Source organism: Gymnoscopelus braueri (assembly GCF_963280865.1).
Source record: "Gymnoscopelus braueri genome assembly, chromosome: 10".
Lineage (NCBI taxonomy): Eukaryota > Metazoa > Chordata > Actinopteri > Myctophiformes > Myctophidae > Gymnoscopelus > Gymnoscopelus braueri.
In genome coordinates, this window is record NC_137611.1 from 36,688,396 (window position 1) to 36,702,792 (window position 14,397).

At 41.7% G+C, this 14,397-nt stretch overlaps 2 protein-coding genes across 2 annotated transcripts in view; both read right to left on the minus strand.

Annotated features, from left to right (window-relative positions):
- Nucleotides 1-12,061, minus strand: part of LOC308093075 (RALY RNA binding protein like) — a gene marked incomplete at both ends in the record, with an annotated part of 32,282 nt that extends 20,221 nt beyond the window's left edge. The window contains 1 exon segment of the mRNA XM_080439283.1: nt 11,806-12,061. Coding sequence (XP_080295409.1) covers nt 11,806-12,061 — 256 coding nt within the window.
- LOC308093076 (14 kDa phosphohistidine phosphatase-like) lies at nt 8,937-9,320 on the minus strand (the record flags this gene model as incomplete). The annotated part of the gene is made up of 1 exon (XM_080439284.1): nt 8,937-9,320. The coding sequence occupies one exon, from the start codon at nt 9,318-9,320 to the stop codon at nt 8,937-8,939; it is 384 nt and encodes a 127-aa protein (XP_080295410.1).
- Nucleotides 12,062-14,397: the final 2,336 nt, after the last annotated feature.

Consider the following 14,397-nt stretch of genomic DNA (forward strand, 5'->3'; position numbering starts at 1 on the left):
AAAGTATTGGTATCAAACTGTAGAAAGTTCTCGTTATGCAGAATGTTCCATTTCACAAGTTTTCAAATGTATAAAAAAATCCTTTAGAAATAGCAGATCTAAAAGCTCATGTTGTGAGCGTGTAGATTGGCTATTTTGAATATTTCCTTGTATAGCCTATAGGGCTGAATAAGTGTTTAATGTATGTTCTAATAATAATCAAAATCTACAAAGTAACGAACTTAAGTTTTCAAATAATTGTAAAGGTATTATATTTGCCTCTGAGATGTACTGGACTGGAGTAGAAGTAAAAGTAGGCTACTGAAATTGGAAATACTCCAGCAAAGTAAAAAATATCTCAAAACTGTACTTAAGTAGGCCAGTAGCCCTACTTAAGTACAGACTAAATGCAGCCTATAGCTACTTTCCACCACTGGCTGTCGCGTCAACAACTTGCTATTAGTCAGCTTTCGAAGGTATTTTACAAATAGCCTATATTATTAAGGCTAATAAGCGGTGGCAACCGGGACCCACTTTTAAATTTAAAGGTTGCGACTTGCGAGTAAATATCCCTTTATTTATTTTTTCCTCCAAGGCATTGTGAGCTTGTTGTAGATCGGCTATCTATTTTCGCTATAGGGTGACTGGGTGAGGGTCCCGGGAAGACACCAAATTTCATTTTGGGGTCACGAGCTAACCAGTAGCCACTGTCGCGCTGATCTAGCTCACGCGTGTACGCATACGCACACACACACACACACACACACACACACACACACACACACACACACACACACACACACACACACACACACGCACACGCACACGCACACACACACACACACACACACACACACACACACACACACACAATATGGAGTGCACATTTCTGCCTATCCAAATAGTTAATTCCCACTGTCTGATCGAGGCAATGTATATGGGACTGTTATTCTCCTCCAAAATGAAATATTTTGACCCCCACGACATTGTCATTGATTCTGTCCATGATCCTTAACCCTTTAACAGTCTGCTCAACCAATTGGTAGAGCACATTTTAAGTCACTATTTCTCATTGACAACATTGCTGAACTTAACTCAACCTGATTGAGCCCTTTCTACCATTTGGTTGAGGTATGTTATGGCAAAAAAAGGTCCACCAGATGTCACTGTTTCCCAGTCACATGGATTCTCAGGTAGCCACTTTTTAGGAAGTGAAAATCAATTAATCCACTCCTGAAAGGTGGGATTTTTTTGGTTGAAATTTCAGAGGTAAGATTTTTTTTTGTCATATTATCATCTCAGAGGTGTTACTGAACCTGATTATGTAGCTTGATACAATAAAAAAAAAATCTAATAATGGTCTAATAATTTTCTGAAAACATGCTCTACCAAACGGGTTGTTTGTCACTTTATGGTAAGTAGTGAAGCTAAACTAAAGTAATTAAAATGTACTATTTGCTATGGATAAATAGGGCTTTTGCTAATTCAGTGTTGTTAATATAATACATATAATGTTATTTCATTATATTTATGTATTAGTATGATTTTATTCCTATCTAAAAAAACATGCTCAACCAAATGGTTGAATTGTCATTTAATGGTAAAGGTTAGTGGTGCTGAAATAAAAAATGGACTATTTTGATGATCTGTGTGATGAAGAAGATGACCAAACAGATGATGCTGATCAACTCTCACAAGCAGAAGAGACTGGGAACATAATGGGAGACATATTTCTCAGTGAATGCATATAAATCAATGTATATGCATGAAACTTTTACCATTACCATAAAGTGACATCTCAACCGTTTGGTAGAGGCCTATATTTGGAAAACTGTTGGGTCTGTTAAAGAAATTATAATTGATAATACTATTGCCCCAAATAAATAAAAAATGCAAAGAAATAATTTTTCCAATGCTTTTTTCTTGGGGTGACCTTTAAAGGGTTAAATTGAAAGAGTTGATACTACACAGTCTGATTGTGCTGCGCCTGTGGATAAGAAGCCTTAATTGTAGTCGAGTCGGCTAATTGTTATATCTAATTACGGAGACTCGGTGCAGCTGTGTGTGTCTAGTGCAGCCTGACGTCTTAATAGTCTACAGCGAGAAGCGGTCTAGGCGTCAAGCAAGAGACTCGTTGAACATAAAGGCTGATTTTATTTTATACTACCTAATTCTTGCGTGGCTGGGTATTCTCACAAAATACGTTTCCTCATTGTCTCCTGACTTTTCAGTTGCCTATTATGAAGAAAATGTCAAATAAGATTTTGGGTGCTTAACTATTTGCAAGGCAAACGTTATTCTACCCCCTCTATCATAAAGTGATCCCAAAAGCCCTCAATATCTCACCACCCTCCCATCCCATATATCAGCATCTTTCAATGCAAAACAGGCTAATCCACGGTCCACCTGTAAGCTCCAAATCGATCTATCTGATAGGCCTGCAGCACAGCGGTCCCCAAACAAAATATGGCATAGTCGGTGGTTACGACCAGTGCCATCTAGAGAGTTACGCCAACTCCGTTCACTTCTTCGGGCCAGGTCTTCTACATACACATACATTGGCGAATAGTGACAAATCCCTAAACCGGAAGTTCACGGAATGCATTGAAGTCGGGGGCTCCTTGTCACTATTTCCAGCTACATGAACCACGTGACCGACGCTGTTTCTGACCCCTCGTTGGCGCAACTCTCTAATAGAAGGCTCTGGTTACGACGAGAGCGTGCCACATGTGTATTGATAATCAATGATAATTATCAGTGGTGGAAAAAGTATTCACATTTTTTACTCAAGTAAAAGTATCAATACTGCAATGTAGAAATACTCTGTTACAAGTAAAAGTCCAGAATTCAAAATGCACTTGAGTAAAAGTACAAAAGTATTGGTATCAAAATGTACTTAAGTACCAAAAGTAGAAAGTACTCGTTATGCAGAAGGTCCCATTTCACAACTTTTCAAATGTAGGCTATATAATGTGTACAAATATTTTTAAAAAAAATAGCAGATCTACAAGCTCACAATGCTTGCATCTGGATGCATTGTGAGATTTTACATTGGCTATTTTCAAATGGCCGAAATGTATGTAGGGCTGATGGCTGAAGTGGGTAATGTACGTTTTGTAAAATAAATTATCAAAATCTACCAAGTAAACTAACTGGTGACTAAAGTTTTCAAATAATTGTAGTGGAGTAAAAGTATAATATTTGCCTCTGAGATGTAGTGGAGTATAAGTAAAAGTATTGAAAATACTAAAGTAAAAACACCTACAAATTGTACTGAAGTACAGTACTTGAGTAAATGTACTTAGTTACTTTACACCACTGATAATTATGCAAAACACAGTCCAACAGCCTCGATCAGTGATATTCTGTTGTTCCATTTGCTGTGCTGCAGCAGCACCATCTAGTGTTCATTCAGTTGGAAATAAACCATATTAGACAAGACTCCATGAGCAGTGAAGGCAAAACTGAGAGAGCCTCACTAAATCAGAGTGGAAATAGCCTAGTCAACTATAATTTCGAAAGCACTTCCATTTGAAATGCAATACAAATCTATCATGCTCACAGAAAGCCTGATCTTGATGCTTCAGACTGTCAAAATGTGGATACAAGGTGGCATTATGGTTAACAACACTGTTCTGAAACCTGGGTCACAGGTTTGATTTCTACAACTGCTAATGAGTCCATAAACAGTCATGGGTCATATACAGGGTGACACTGAAAAATATCCTGCTCTGCACTAGTCCCTGATAGCCCTGAAAATATCACAGTGAAATGCAGTTTTCATGATTCCAACATAATGACAGTAGTTTTACCACTGAAAAAAGTGGACTTTACAATACTCTATTGGATTTCTTCCTTTCTTTTCTTTAGTGAATAGATATTGAATTGGGAAAGTGAAACAAGACAGTACACACTTCCCTCAGGAATGCACAAAACAGCTCTCATTCTTGTATCTTAATCATTATATTCACTGTAGATTGACTGAACATATTAATCCATATTCTCACTGTGTAGGCTGAATTATGACACTACATATATTAGCCTCACATCATATCCACTGTCGATAGTCTACATATATTCATTGACAATAGATGTGTAGTATGTGCATATTACTGCATATTACTGGTGATATATTGTTCATACTTAAAGTGTGCCAATATATTAATAGTTATAAATTATGGTAAATGGCAAACGGTGCATTTATAGCACCTTTCTTCAAAGCGCTTTACAATGTGCATTACATTATATCTATATCTATATCTATATCTATATCTATATCTATATATAAATGTATACATTTATGTATATTCCCGGCCCCAGCTACATGTCATATTGAGTGCTCAATGTGACCGTCTGAGCTGCCATCAGCTGGGTGAAGCTACCGGGCAGGGCTGCTATAACTCCTGAATTTCCCCCACACGGATCAATAAAGGTCTATTTATCTATTATAATGTGCAGTAACTATTTCTCCCCACAGGGAGGCACTCATACTCCATCAGTCAGTACTCCTGGGTTATTACAAGTGGAGAGAGACTACCACAGACACATAATTATGCACACCGTTAACTAATTAAAAGAAGTTCACATCTAATTTATCTGCCTGTACATAATAATCAAGGTGTGCGCTGGAGAAGTGCTGACATTGTCAAATGGGCCCTGAAACCTGTACCCCACTGTTCATCATCACCAGACATCTTCATCAGGACCCAAATAGATCCTGTCTCATCCCAACCACCATTATGATCGAGTGTCACATCTATTTGCTTGAGCTATTTAGAGTTGTGGCAGCAATCCAGTCATGTCCAAAGGAATTAAATTTAGCACAGTAATAGCCGGTGTGTCAGTACTGTATCTCTCTGCGATTAAATTTACTCAAGCATGGGGCATCCTGATTGCTCAGCAGGTTAAGACCAGACCAGTGCCATGTTCTTGTGACTTTACAGGTTAGAATCTCATCTTGTGACCTTTGTCGCGTGTCAAACCTTTTCTCTCCCCGGCTCATTCCTGTCATTCTCCACTGTGTAATATATCTAATAAATCATGAATGTCTTTAAAAAATGCCCTTAAAAAAAGGAAATTAATACATTCACAAGCCTCCTCACCTGTGGTGGCAGTGCTTCTGACATTGTGGCACGACAAAGAAGGCTTATGTTTAAAAGATAAGGTATGGGAACTGCAAGGGCAGAGTTTTGATGGTAGTGGGAGTTCCAGAGTATCACCCTGCTTGGCACCAACAGTTCTTTCCCTGTGTGTGTGTGTGTGTGTGTGTGTGTGTGTGTGTGTGTGTGTGTGTGTGTGTGTGTGTGTGTGTGTGTGTGTGTGTGTGTGTGTGTGTGTGTGTGTGTGTGTGTGTGTGTGTGTGTGCTTGCATGTGTTTGACTCTGGACAGGCATGGGCAAGGTTGGGAACATTAACTTTGAAATGTAATCAGTTTCAGATTACCCTCCTAAATGTATAATTTTTAAGTAATATACTGTAATTATTTCAATCACATCGTTAGTCCAATGCGATTAAATTACTGTCTAAATATGTTTTAATATAATGTGATTAAATTACTGTCTAAATACATATTTTAAACCAGTAGAGTATAGTGTAGGCTATATTGTGATGGCCCTCCCACTCTGTCTATCATTGCGTTATTTGTTTATTAGTAGAAATGTGGTGTGAAGCACCATGTTATCATCTTGCCCGGCATTGCCAGGGTTATTGCGCTGATAATGCGTTGCTTTGCGACACATGGTTCAGCGCGTTCAGGTACTGGTACTGGTTATTGCGTGGGTGAAATAGGCTCTCTCTCCCTTTCGTTTCACAGGCAACTGGGTGGGTGGAGGTGGGGGGGTTCAGTCCTGATGGGATACACCTGTCCTCAGATCTCTGTCACACACGCACGCACACACAAACACACACACACACACGCACACACGCACACACACGCACACACACGCACACACACGCATACACGCACACACACACACACACACACACACACACACACACACACACACACACACACACACACACACACACACACACACACACACACACACACACACACCTTTGTTGTTTAGCAGTATACAACACCCCACACCATACCTTTGGCTTCCACACACCCTCATAGATTACTTTTAACTTGGTGTTTCTCTCTGAGCTTCAGCTGAGTTGTGACAATTGGGTACTTGTTCAGGATTGTGTGTATGGTAATTTGGCCTAGATCATTATGGCCTTCCTGGTCATTAGACATGCAGGCCATGTGGGGGACAAAAGTTGATTTCATTTGGTCTGATCATCGTCATCAGATTTCAATTAGCTGCTTTTATTTGTGGCCTGTGGCTATTGTGCATGGCTATTGTTTGGTAGGTTTCTGGAAACCACTATTTTGCTTGGATTTACAGTACACTGTTATACACATTTTACGTTTAACCTCTGCCTTGTTACTTGTGACATTTAATTGCTGTTTGTTCAGGAGTTGTGCTAGGGAAAGACTTTGTTTGGTTTCCAGCTATTGTTTTTGGCTAGAGACATGTTTTTTCCAAGGGTGGGTACATGTTCATCTATTTGTGTGCAACAGCCAGTTTGTCTTTATTGCTGACTGGAGATACAGCTGTCCCTATGTTTTAGCAATGTCATGCCTACTAAAATATGCTTGCATCAATGCTGAAAGAAAATTCTCTGTATGTTTGTATAAAAAAGAAAATAAAGTACAAATAATATATAGGGATTTGTCTGTAATCTTTGTGTTATGGCATACCTGGTTAAAGCCAAGCTTGGGAGCACATCCATGTTTTGGGAAAGTTACTGGTTCACTGGTTGTAGAAATTGGGCTTTGGTACACAAGTACCTGCCCTATAAAGCCAAATGAAGACTAGGGTGGTGTTATATAGGTCAGTATATTTAGGCATCTTAGTTAGTGGAGATGCTTTCCTGTGAGCTGTCCTGTTTACCAGGCTTTCTTTTGCATGTGGGCATTGACACTGTAGTGGTTTCTTGCCCAGCTTGCATTGTGTTATATTAATATGGTCTACACTTGTTTGCAATGGCTGTGGCTTTTATAGAGCTGCAATTGTTTGCAATGACTATGATAGAGGGCTTCATGCATATACCGAGCTACAGTATTAGGTGAGATACAGTATGGGGCAAGCTACAGAATAGGCTAACGTTTAGTCAGATTTCTTTTTATTTGGGCGCTTAAGTGTGGTGTGTCTCTTTTGGTGTGTCTCTTTTGGGAATTGCCGAGTGCGTAGTGGGCAACAGAGACACTTGTTATGTATGGCATCATAGCTACAGCCTGTTCTGGCTGTGGTACAGTTTGGCACAGGAATTGGCCTGTACATAATCAGAAACTGTTGGCTATGTCCTGTTTGAACCTGTCATGACATACTTCAACCTGTGTTTGGTTTCTCTGTAGGTTGGCATTGGGACCTGTGTAAAATCAAAGACAACTGACTGAGTGGCCCTGCTAGTTATTCTAGTCCAACACTGTTGATTTTATTTTTGCCAGACCCAGGGGGTCGCCTACAGGAGGTTTTGTCGGTCGGTCTGTCGGTTGGTCGGTCGGTCGGTCGGTCTGTCCCTCTTTTCCTACCCAGCCATTCAGATTTCAACCACTAGGGGTCTGGCAGAACCAGGTCTCCTGGTCTTGTTTTAAGCAGCTTTGTTTGTGAAATGCACCTGCATCCTGTTTACTCTTCTGCTGCCAGCTACTTTTCTCATTTCTCTTTGTCATACACCACCTCTCCTTCTCTTAATCTTCTTCCTAGTCACAAGATTGTTGAGGATGGGGGCTGGAGGATGGTGATGCTAGCAGGAAAGAAGGACGCAATGGTTTGGAACAAATGTACACTACAGTATCTGTGGTCAACATTACTTTCATAGTGCGTTGCCCTAGGCCTAGTATGCAGGGGCGTCACTACCGTCACGCAGACAACGCGGTTGTGTTGGGGCCCATGACGTTAGGGGCACCCAAAAATAATGATAATAATAATAATAATTATATATAAAAAATAATAATTATGAATAAAAAAATAAACGCAATAAATAAAGCGCGTGCATGCGCGCGCGTGCACGCGCGTTCATGAGGGCCCGCTGTGACCACCTCGCGTCGGGGCCTACTGTTGCCTCGTTACACGACTGCTAGTATGCCCTAGTATTTATGTGTCATGGAATGCATGCCCCTTCGGAACAGGCTGGAGAACTGATCATCTGATCGACTTCACACTCAACACAAGACAGGCAGCACTGCTTGCCTGATGCTCCGTTCGCATCTCCGGTGTCTCCTCCCGCCCTCATGTTAAGACCAATTCACACCAGTAGTGTTACGACACTGACATGTTCTGATTGAGCATCGAGTTTCAGTGCAAAGTCTATGGAGACGAGAGGCTTTTCCACCGTGTCGGGATGCTCAACAGCAAAAAGTTGACGCTAGTGCTGCTAGTGCACTAGGCAGCGTCCAACCAATCACCCTCTTCCCCATTTCTCCAACCACCAGAGACAGAATATTTTCTACCCAAATTTATGTTTGATATTATATCTCTGCTGTCCGGCAGAAACCAGCTAACGGAGTGGAGTTAGGAGGTTTTGTTCATCAGTGATAAGAACAGCTGAATGGACCTCCAAGCTCACAATGAGGTTGGAGGTCAAAAGGGGGTGGAGCCTGGAGTTAGCAAAACCGGTGGAGTTAGCTGGTTTAGCAGAAAGTTTGAGGATCCAATGGATTTTTTTACCAACACACAGACGTAAAGGGTGTTCAATGGCCCTGATTTATGGAAAAAATGCAAAAGCGTCAAAATGGAGTTAGCTGGTTTCTGCCGGACAGCAACAATATCATCAACCAAAGAGAAAAACAAAATCATTAGCAGTGCTAACAGTCAAAACACTGGCTATCAGTTTGAATCTAGACTCATGAGGCAAATGGTGACACTTGAAAGAAAGGTCAAGAGGATGGTAACGTATAATGGAGGTCAGTATCCTTCATTATCCCAGGTCACCTCATAGTCTGGATATTGGGCCTTCAGTTTCTCTGTAGACACTGCATGATTCGCTCTTCCAAATCCTATGGAGTAGCCATAGACATGAATCTTCTTTTCCTGCGGCTCATGACGGATCCTCCCTCCACCAACACACTCACAGTCCAGCAGTCCTCCCTTCGCCAGTTCTACTGACGCCTTCTCATAGATGTCAGCATGATATTCTGCCCAGGCATACCCTCGCACAACATCTATCTCTGAGTCATCTTCCTCTTTACTGTGAACTCGTATGAGAACATATTTAAAAACACCCGACGGATCGATGTCTGCTCGCTGAATGTTGGCCATCAATGCTGCAGCCTTGGTTTGAGTGCACATTCTATGCTTCTGTCAGCTGCTATGAATGAATATGCTACAAAACCACTGCGTGAAATGGTTTGACACTAATAACCACTTGCTGCTAATTTGGAGCTTTTAACTAGACAGGCACACTGGCTACTGTACACCTCTATCAGCTCCTCGACCGTCACATTTATGGTTTCACACTCATGTCATCAACATGACATCAGGCATATCCATATTTGGGCATATCTGGGCGCCGACAGAGAGATGGACAACCGCTGATCCAACCAACTTCACACTGGGCGAGCAGATTCAGAGCAGTTATAGATTGTTTTGATTATTACTTGTTTGGTTTATTTGAAGGTTGGTTTATGGGTGAGGGTGTGATGGACCCTCCCACTCAATCTACTCAGTCTACATAAAATAGGACTTGGCTGTTTATTCATAGCATTCAAGTTGTACAGAATGAGCACTGAATAAACCACATAATATATAGTACAGTATATAGTACGCACGCACGCACGCACGCACGCACGCACGCACGCACGCACGCACGCACGCACGCACGCACGCACGCACGCACGCACACACACACACACACACACACACACACACACACACACACACACACACACACACACACACACACACACACACACACACACCCTCAGCCTATGAAATCATGTGATAAATGTTTCTCCTTACTAGTCACTCTTCATGAAGGAATAGCCTAACGGCAACAAGCTACGACCAATGGGATAATACTGTAGCGGGAAGCTGTGACAGTGAGGAATAACCACACAGTATATCAACTGTAGATTATTCTATTGGAAAGAGCCTCCTTTCAAACATTTTTTGCTGAAAATGTCTGAGCATTCTGGGCACAAAATGGAGAGAAAGCACTAACACAATGAGAGGGGTCCCAGAACTGTCAATTCACTTGACTTCCAGTACAATTCCACCCGTGGTTTCGCCCCCAGGTGCACAAAATGAATATCAATCATACAGTCCCTACAATAATGGCCCTCAAGCCCCCTAATTATATAGCACAGCGCCGTGAACATCGCTCAGCCTTGCAGTTTTGCTAATGCCGTACAGAATGGCATGAGCCCAAAATGCATGAAAATGGAATGCTGAGAATGGGATGGAATTTCAGATGTGACCCTGCAGGACTCTTATTCATATTTAATGAGAGCGTAGGCCAGAGAGAGGACTTGTATTTTCTACAGAGGAGGCAGAGAACTGATCAATAAGTAATATAGGAAAGATTTACAGGGATCTGCAGCTGACCGCCCATTTGAGTCCGGCTCGGAAAAGTGTTGTGCCTATTGCTTTTTATTTCTCCACCTCTGGCCACCTGTCTCGTCTATTCCTTCCAGTGGTGGACACAGTACTCAAACCCAGTACTTGAGTCAAAGTACTCCTGGTCAAAGATGACTCAACTACAAGTGAAAGGTGCTCAGTCAAATTTGTACTTGTCTTGAGTGCTGGAGTACTTGCTTTAAAAATAAAAGTATTCAAAATTACAAATGACAAAGTACACTTTCTTTTTAATATCAATGCATTGCCAAAAGATTAAAATATTTTCCAAAAATCTTCAAAAAATATAAATAATAGTGCATTCGTCCTTGAAATTTGTCTTTGAAATGTAATGTGATGAGTGACAGTCTTAAAGGTAGGGGATTTACTTTGGTTAAAATAAGTCTGATAGTACAGCTCTAAATTCTGATAGTACTCATTGCTATTAGAGTGTTTGTTCAGTAAAAGGAGTCTCCATGTCTCTCTCTCTCTCCTGATTGGCTTAAATGTTGTCACCTACCTGAAAATGTACATATATTCTGTTTACTAAAGAGCTGGAGAGACCCCTGTGACCGAACAAACTCTCTGTAGCAATGATTACTATCAGAATATGGTACTTAAACCTTTTAACCCAAAATAATTAATTACCAAAAAATATCACTTACCCACCTTTAAGTATCCAAAAATACTTGCTTAGTCTCCTGACAGTCTTTTCCTATGACAGCCTACAGTTGTGTTCATCAACGGTGAGATTTTGATTGTGGTGCCAATATGAATCAGAAAAATGCGTTGATGTGAATTTGTATCTCAAGCAAAACACACGCTTAATGGTTCCCAAGGCTACTATACTTGCCATGCCCTGGCCTCAGATAAGTGGAAGAAAATATACTGTATGGATGGATGTTCTTTAAATAAGCTAATGTGCCAGGGTTATACCGGGTCGAATCTGATCGAGTTTTTGCTTTGAAGTCTTGAGTCATGTCGAGTCTTCAGTCAAGTCACAAGCAAGTCAAGTCTCACAGCAGAGGAGCCCAACTCAATTCACAATCACAAGTCCTGATTTTCACAGCTTAAATTAAAATTGTCCAAGTCTAAGTCTCCAGCTAGACATGCCTATGTACAGTATGCACCAATATACAGACCCAAGCATTAAATGTGAGATGCATTATACAGTAGGTCATACACAACTCCAGATACAAAAAAGCCATTGTGTTAAGATTACCTAGTGATTGTCCGGCGATGACCCTGGTATTCTCCAAAGTTACGGCGGCACGGGCGTTCCTCTCGCTGACATACTGGACGAAGGCGAAACCCTTGTGGACTGAGCAGCCGACGATCTTTCCGTACTTGGCGAAGAGGGCCTCGATGTCAGCCTTGGTGACGACTGCAGTGTTGAGGTTGCCGATAAAGACACGAGAGTTGAGGGACCGCGCGTCATTCTTGTTGGTCACGTTGCTGGTCTGGGTCTTCCCAGTCATCCTAATCCTACTTCACTGCCTGCTGGGAGAAGACATGACAGACACTTGTTTAGACAGCTACAGTAGGAGGGTGAACACAGAGAGCTTATGGGAAATATGTTGTGATCAGAGGTGAAGAAAGACTTGAGAATACATTACATTGATCATAGCAGAGGTGTTAAGTTAACAGAAAGTGTAACATTTTGGCCAAACTGACTGTTTTGGCCCATATTTACACTTAATTAATTAACACTGAGGATTTTACTGTGTGGTTGGAATTGGTCACAGCAATATAATGTTGGTCATAAAAACAACTTAACTAACTTATATATTATATACCTATGAATACAGTAAACATGTACCTACTCACTCAAGTCTGCATGTTCTCTCTCTTCCCCTCTCCTGCTCTATCTCTCAGCCATAGAAATGCACTTCCATACTTATTCAACCTGAAAACTATTGCTTACACCAGACAATGACAATTAGACTGTAGATTATATTAAACTGTCTTTACATATCTGTAAGAGACACACACACACATACAGCATGTGCATATTTCACCAGATGGTCTTTTATACAGTCTGATGGGTAGGTTCCCATTCACTATGTCCTGCTTGACCTTCTAATACAGTATACGTTTCACTACATCACTCTTCATCGAAACTTACCAGAGGATCTGCTCCTCGAGAGGAACAGAGTATTAGTACAGAATGTTATAAGTGGGATAGGCTCTTGACATGCCCTTGATAGGCTCTTGATAGGCTCTTGATAGGCCCTTGATAGGCCCTTGTCAATCTGACAAATCTCAATTCATCTGAGAAAACTTGTATGCCTGCAAGTAGCACAGTGTACCTGAAAATAACTGTGGAATCCTGAATTGAATTGTGCATACTACTGTGACATTTTACAATTTATAAAACTAGACTAAACTAGACTCCACTGCAATTCATGTAAAAACATGCATCACTTGAGCAAAATTGACAGAACCTTGTGTGCCCTCTTAGTTGTTTGTAGCGGGAGTGCACCAAAGACAGCTTCATTACTTTGAAATACTGTAGAACGTGTGGACATCAGGAAGTAATACTGTAGGTTCAGTTAGACCCTTCAGACTGCATGTGTCTCCGGGGACAAGCCCCACAGATCATCTCAAATGAGGCCCGCAATCATCCCTCTCTAAACATCAGAAGCCCTTCATGTGCTTTCTCTCTCCTGTGGAGCCCACATTGTTTGTGCTATTAATGCCACTGCACCCCCGTGGGGATAAAGGAAGTGTCACCATAGCGATCAGTGGTGTGGAATGTGGTGCGTCCAATCAAAGCTGAAGATGAAGGAGGCTCTTCGTAGGTCGCTAGTTCCTGGAATTCCCCGCCTATGATGTGGTTGGTGCCAGGAAGTGATAATGTGGTATTTTTCGACCGAGACTCTGCAGACTGTAGACACATTATGGACTCAGGAGGAGCTCTTATGAGGCTGTAATAGTATATAACAGTAATAACACACGTATCTACCTTTTTCCTGTGTAGATAGAGGGACAGGTATGCCAGAATGAAGAGGGGAGGCAGCTGTGAATCTGAAGGTGATAGTTTGACACATCAGCTCAGAAGCAATTGCAAACGCATGAGCACACACGCACTCACGCACACACGCACCAGCGTGCGCACACACACACACACACACACACACACGCACGCACACACACGCGCATTGCACACACACGAACAAACGCAACCTAACAAGCAATGATCTCTCTTCATGTTGCACTTGCACTTATTATCGGCATACTATACAGTGGTATATAGTATAGTAGCTCTCACACACACACACGCACGCACGCACGCACGCACGCACACACACACACACACACACACACACACACACACACACACACACACACACACACACACACACACACACACACACACACACACACACACACACACACACACACACACACACACACACACACACACACACACACACACACACACACACACACACACCTTAAAAATATAGTTCTATTTCTTCCTCTTACACTTACATTACACACATAACACTCATACTCATAGAAGTTCCGGAACATAGAAGTTCCGGAGAAGCAGACTGAGTGGCCCTGTCTTTCCCTATAGGACTGACCGTGGGTAGCTACCTGGGATGTAAGTTGGGGCTTGATCAACGCCGGCTGGGTCACCTGGACGAGGGTGTATGTTGCAAGACCCGAGACACCCTATGACCCCAGGCTACAACACTGATGATACATCCCAGGTGCATCCATGTGATGTATTCTTTATAGTTAGTGACTCTATTTATAGTGGCTCATAGGAATTAGACTACGTGACAACCAGGAATAGTTTGGTGAA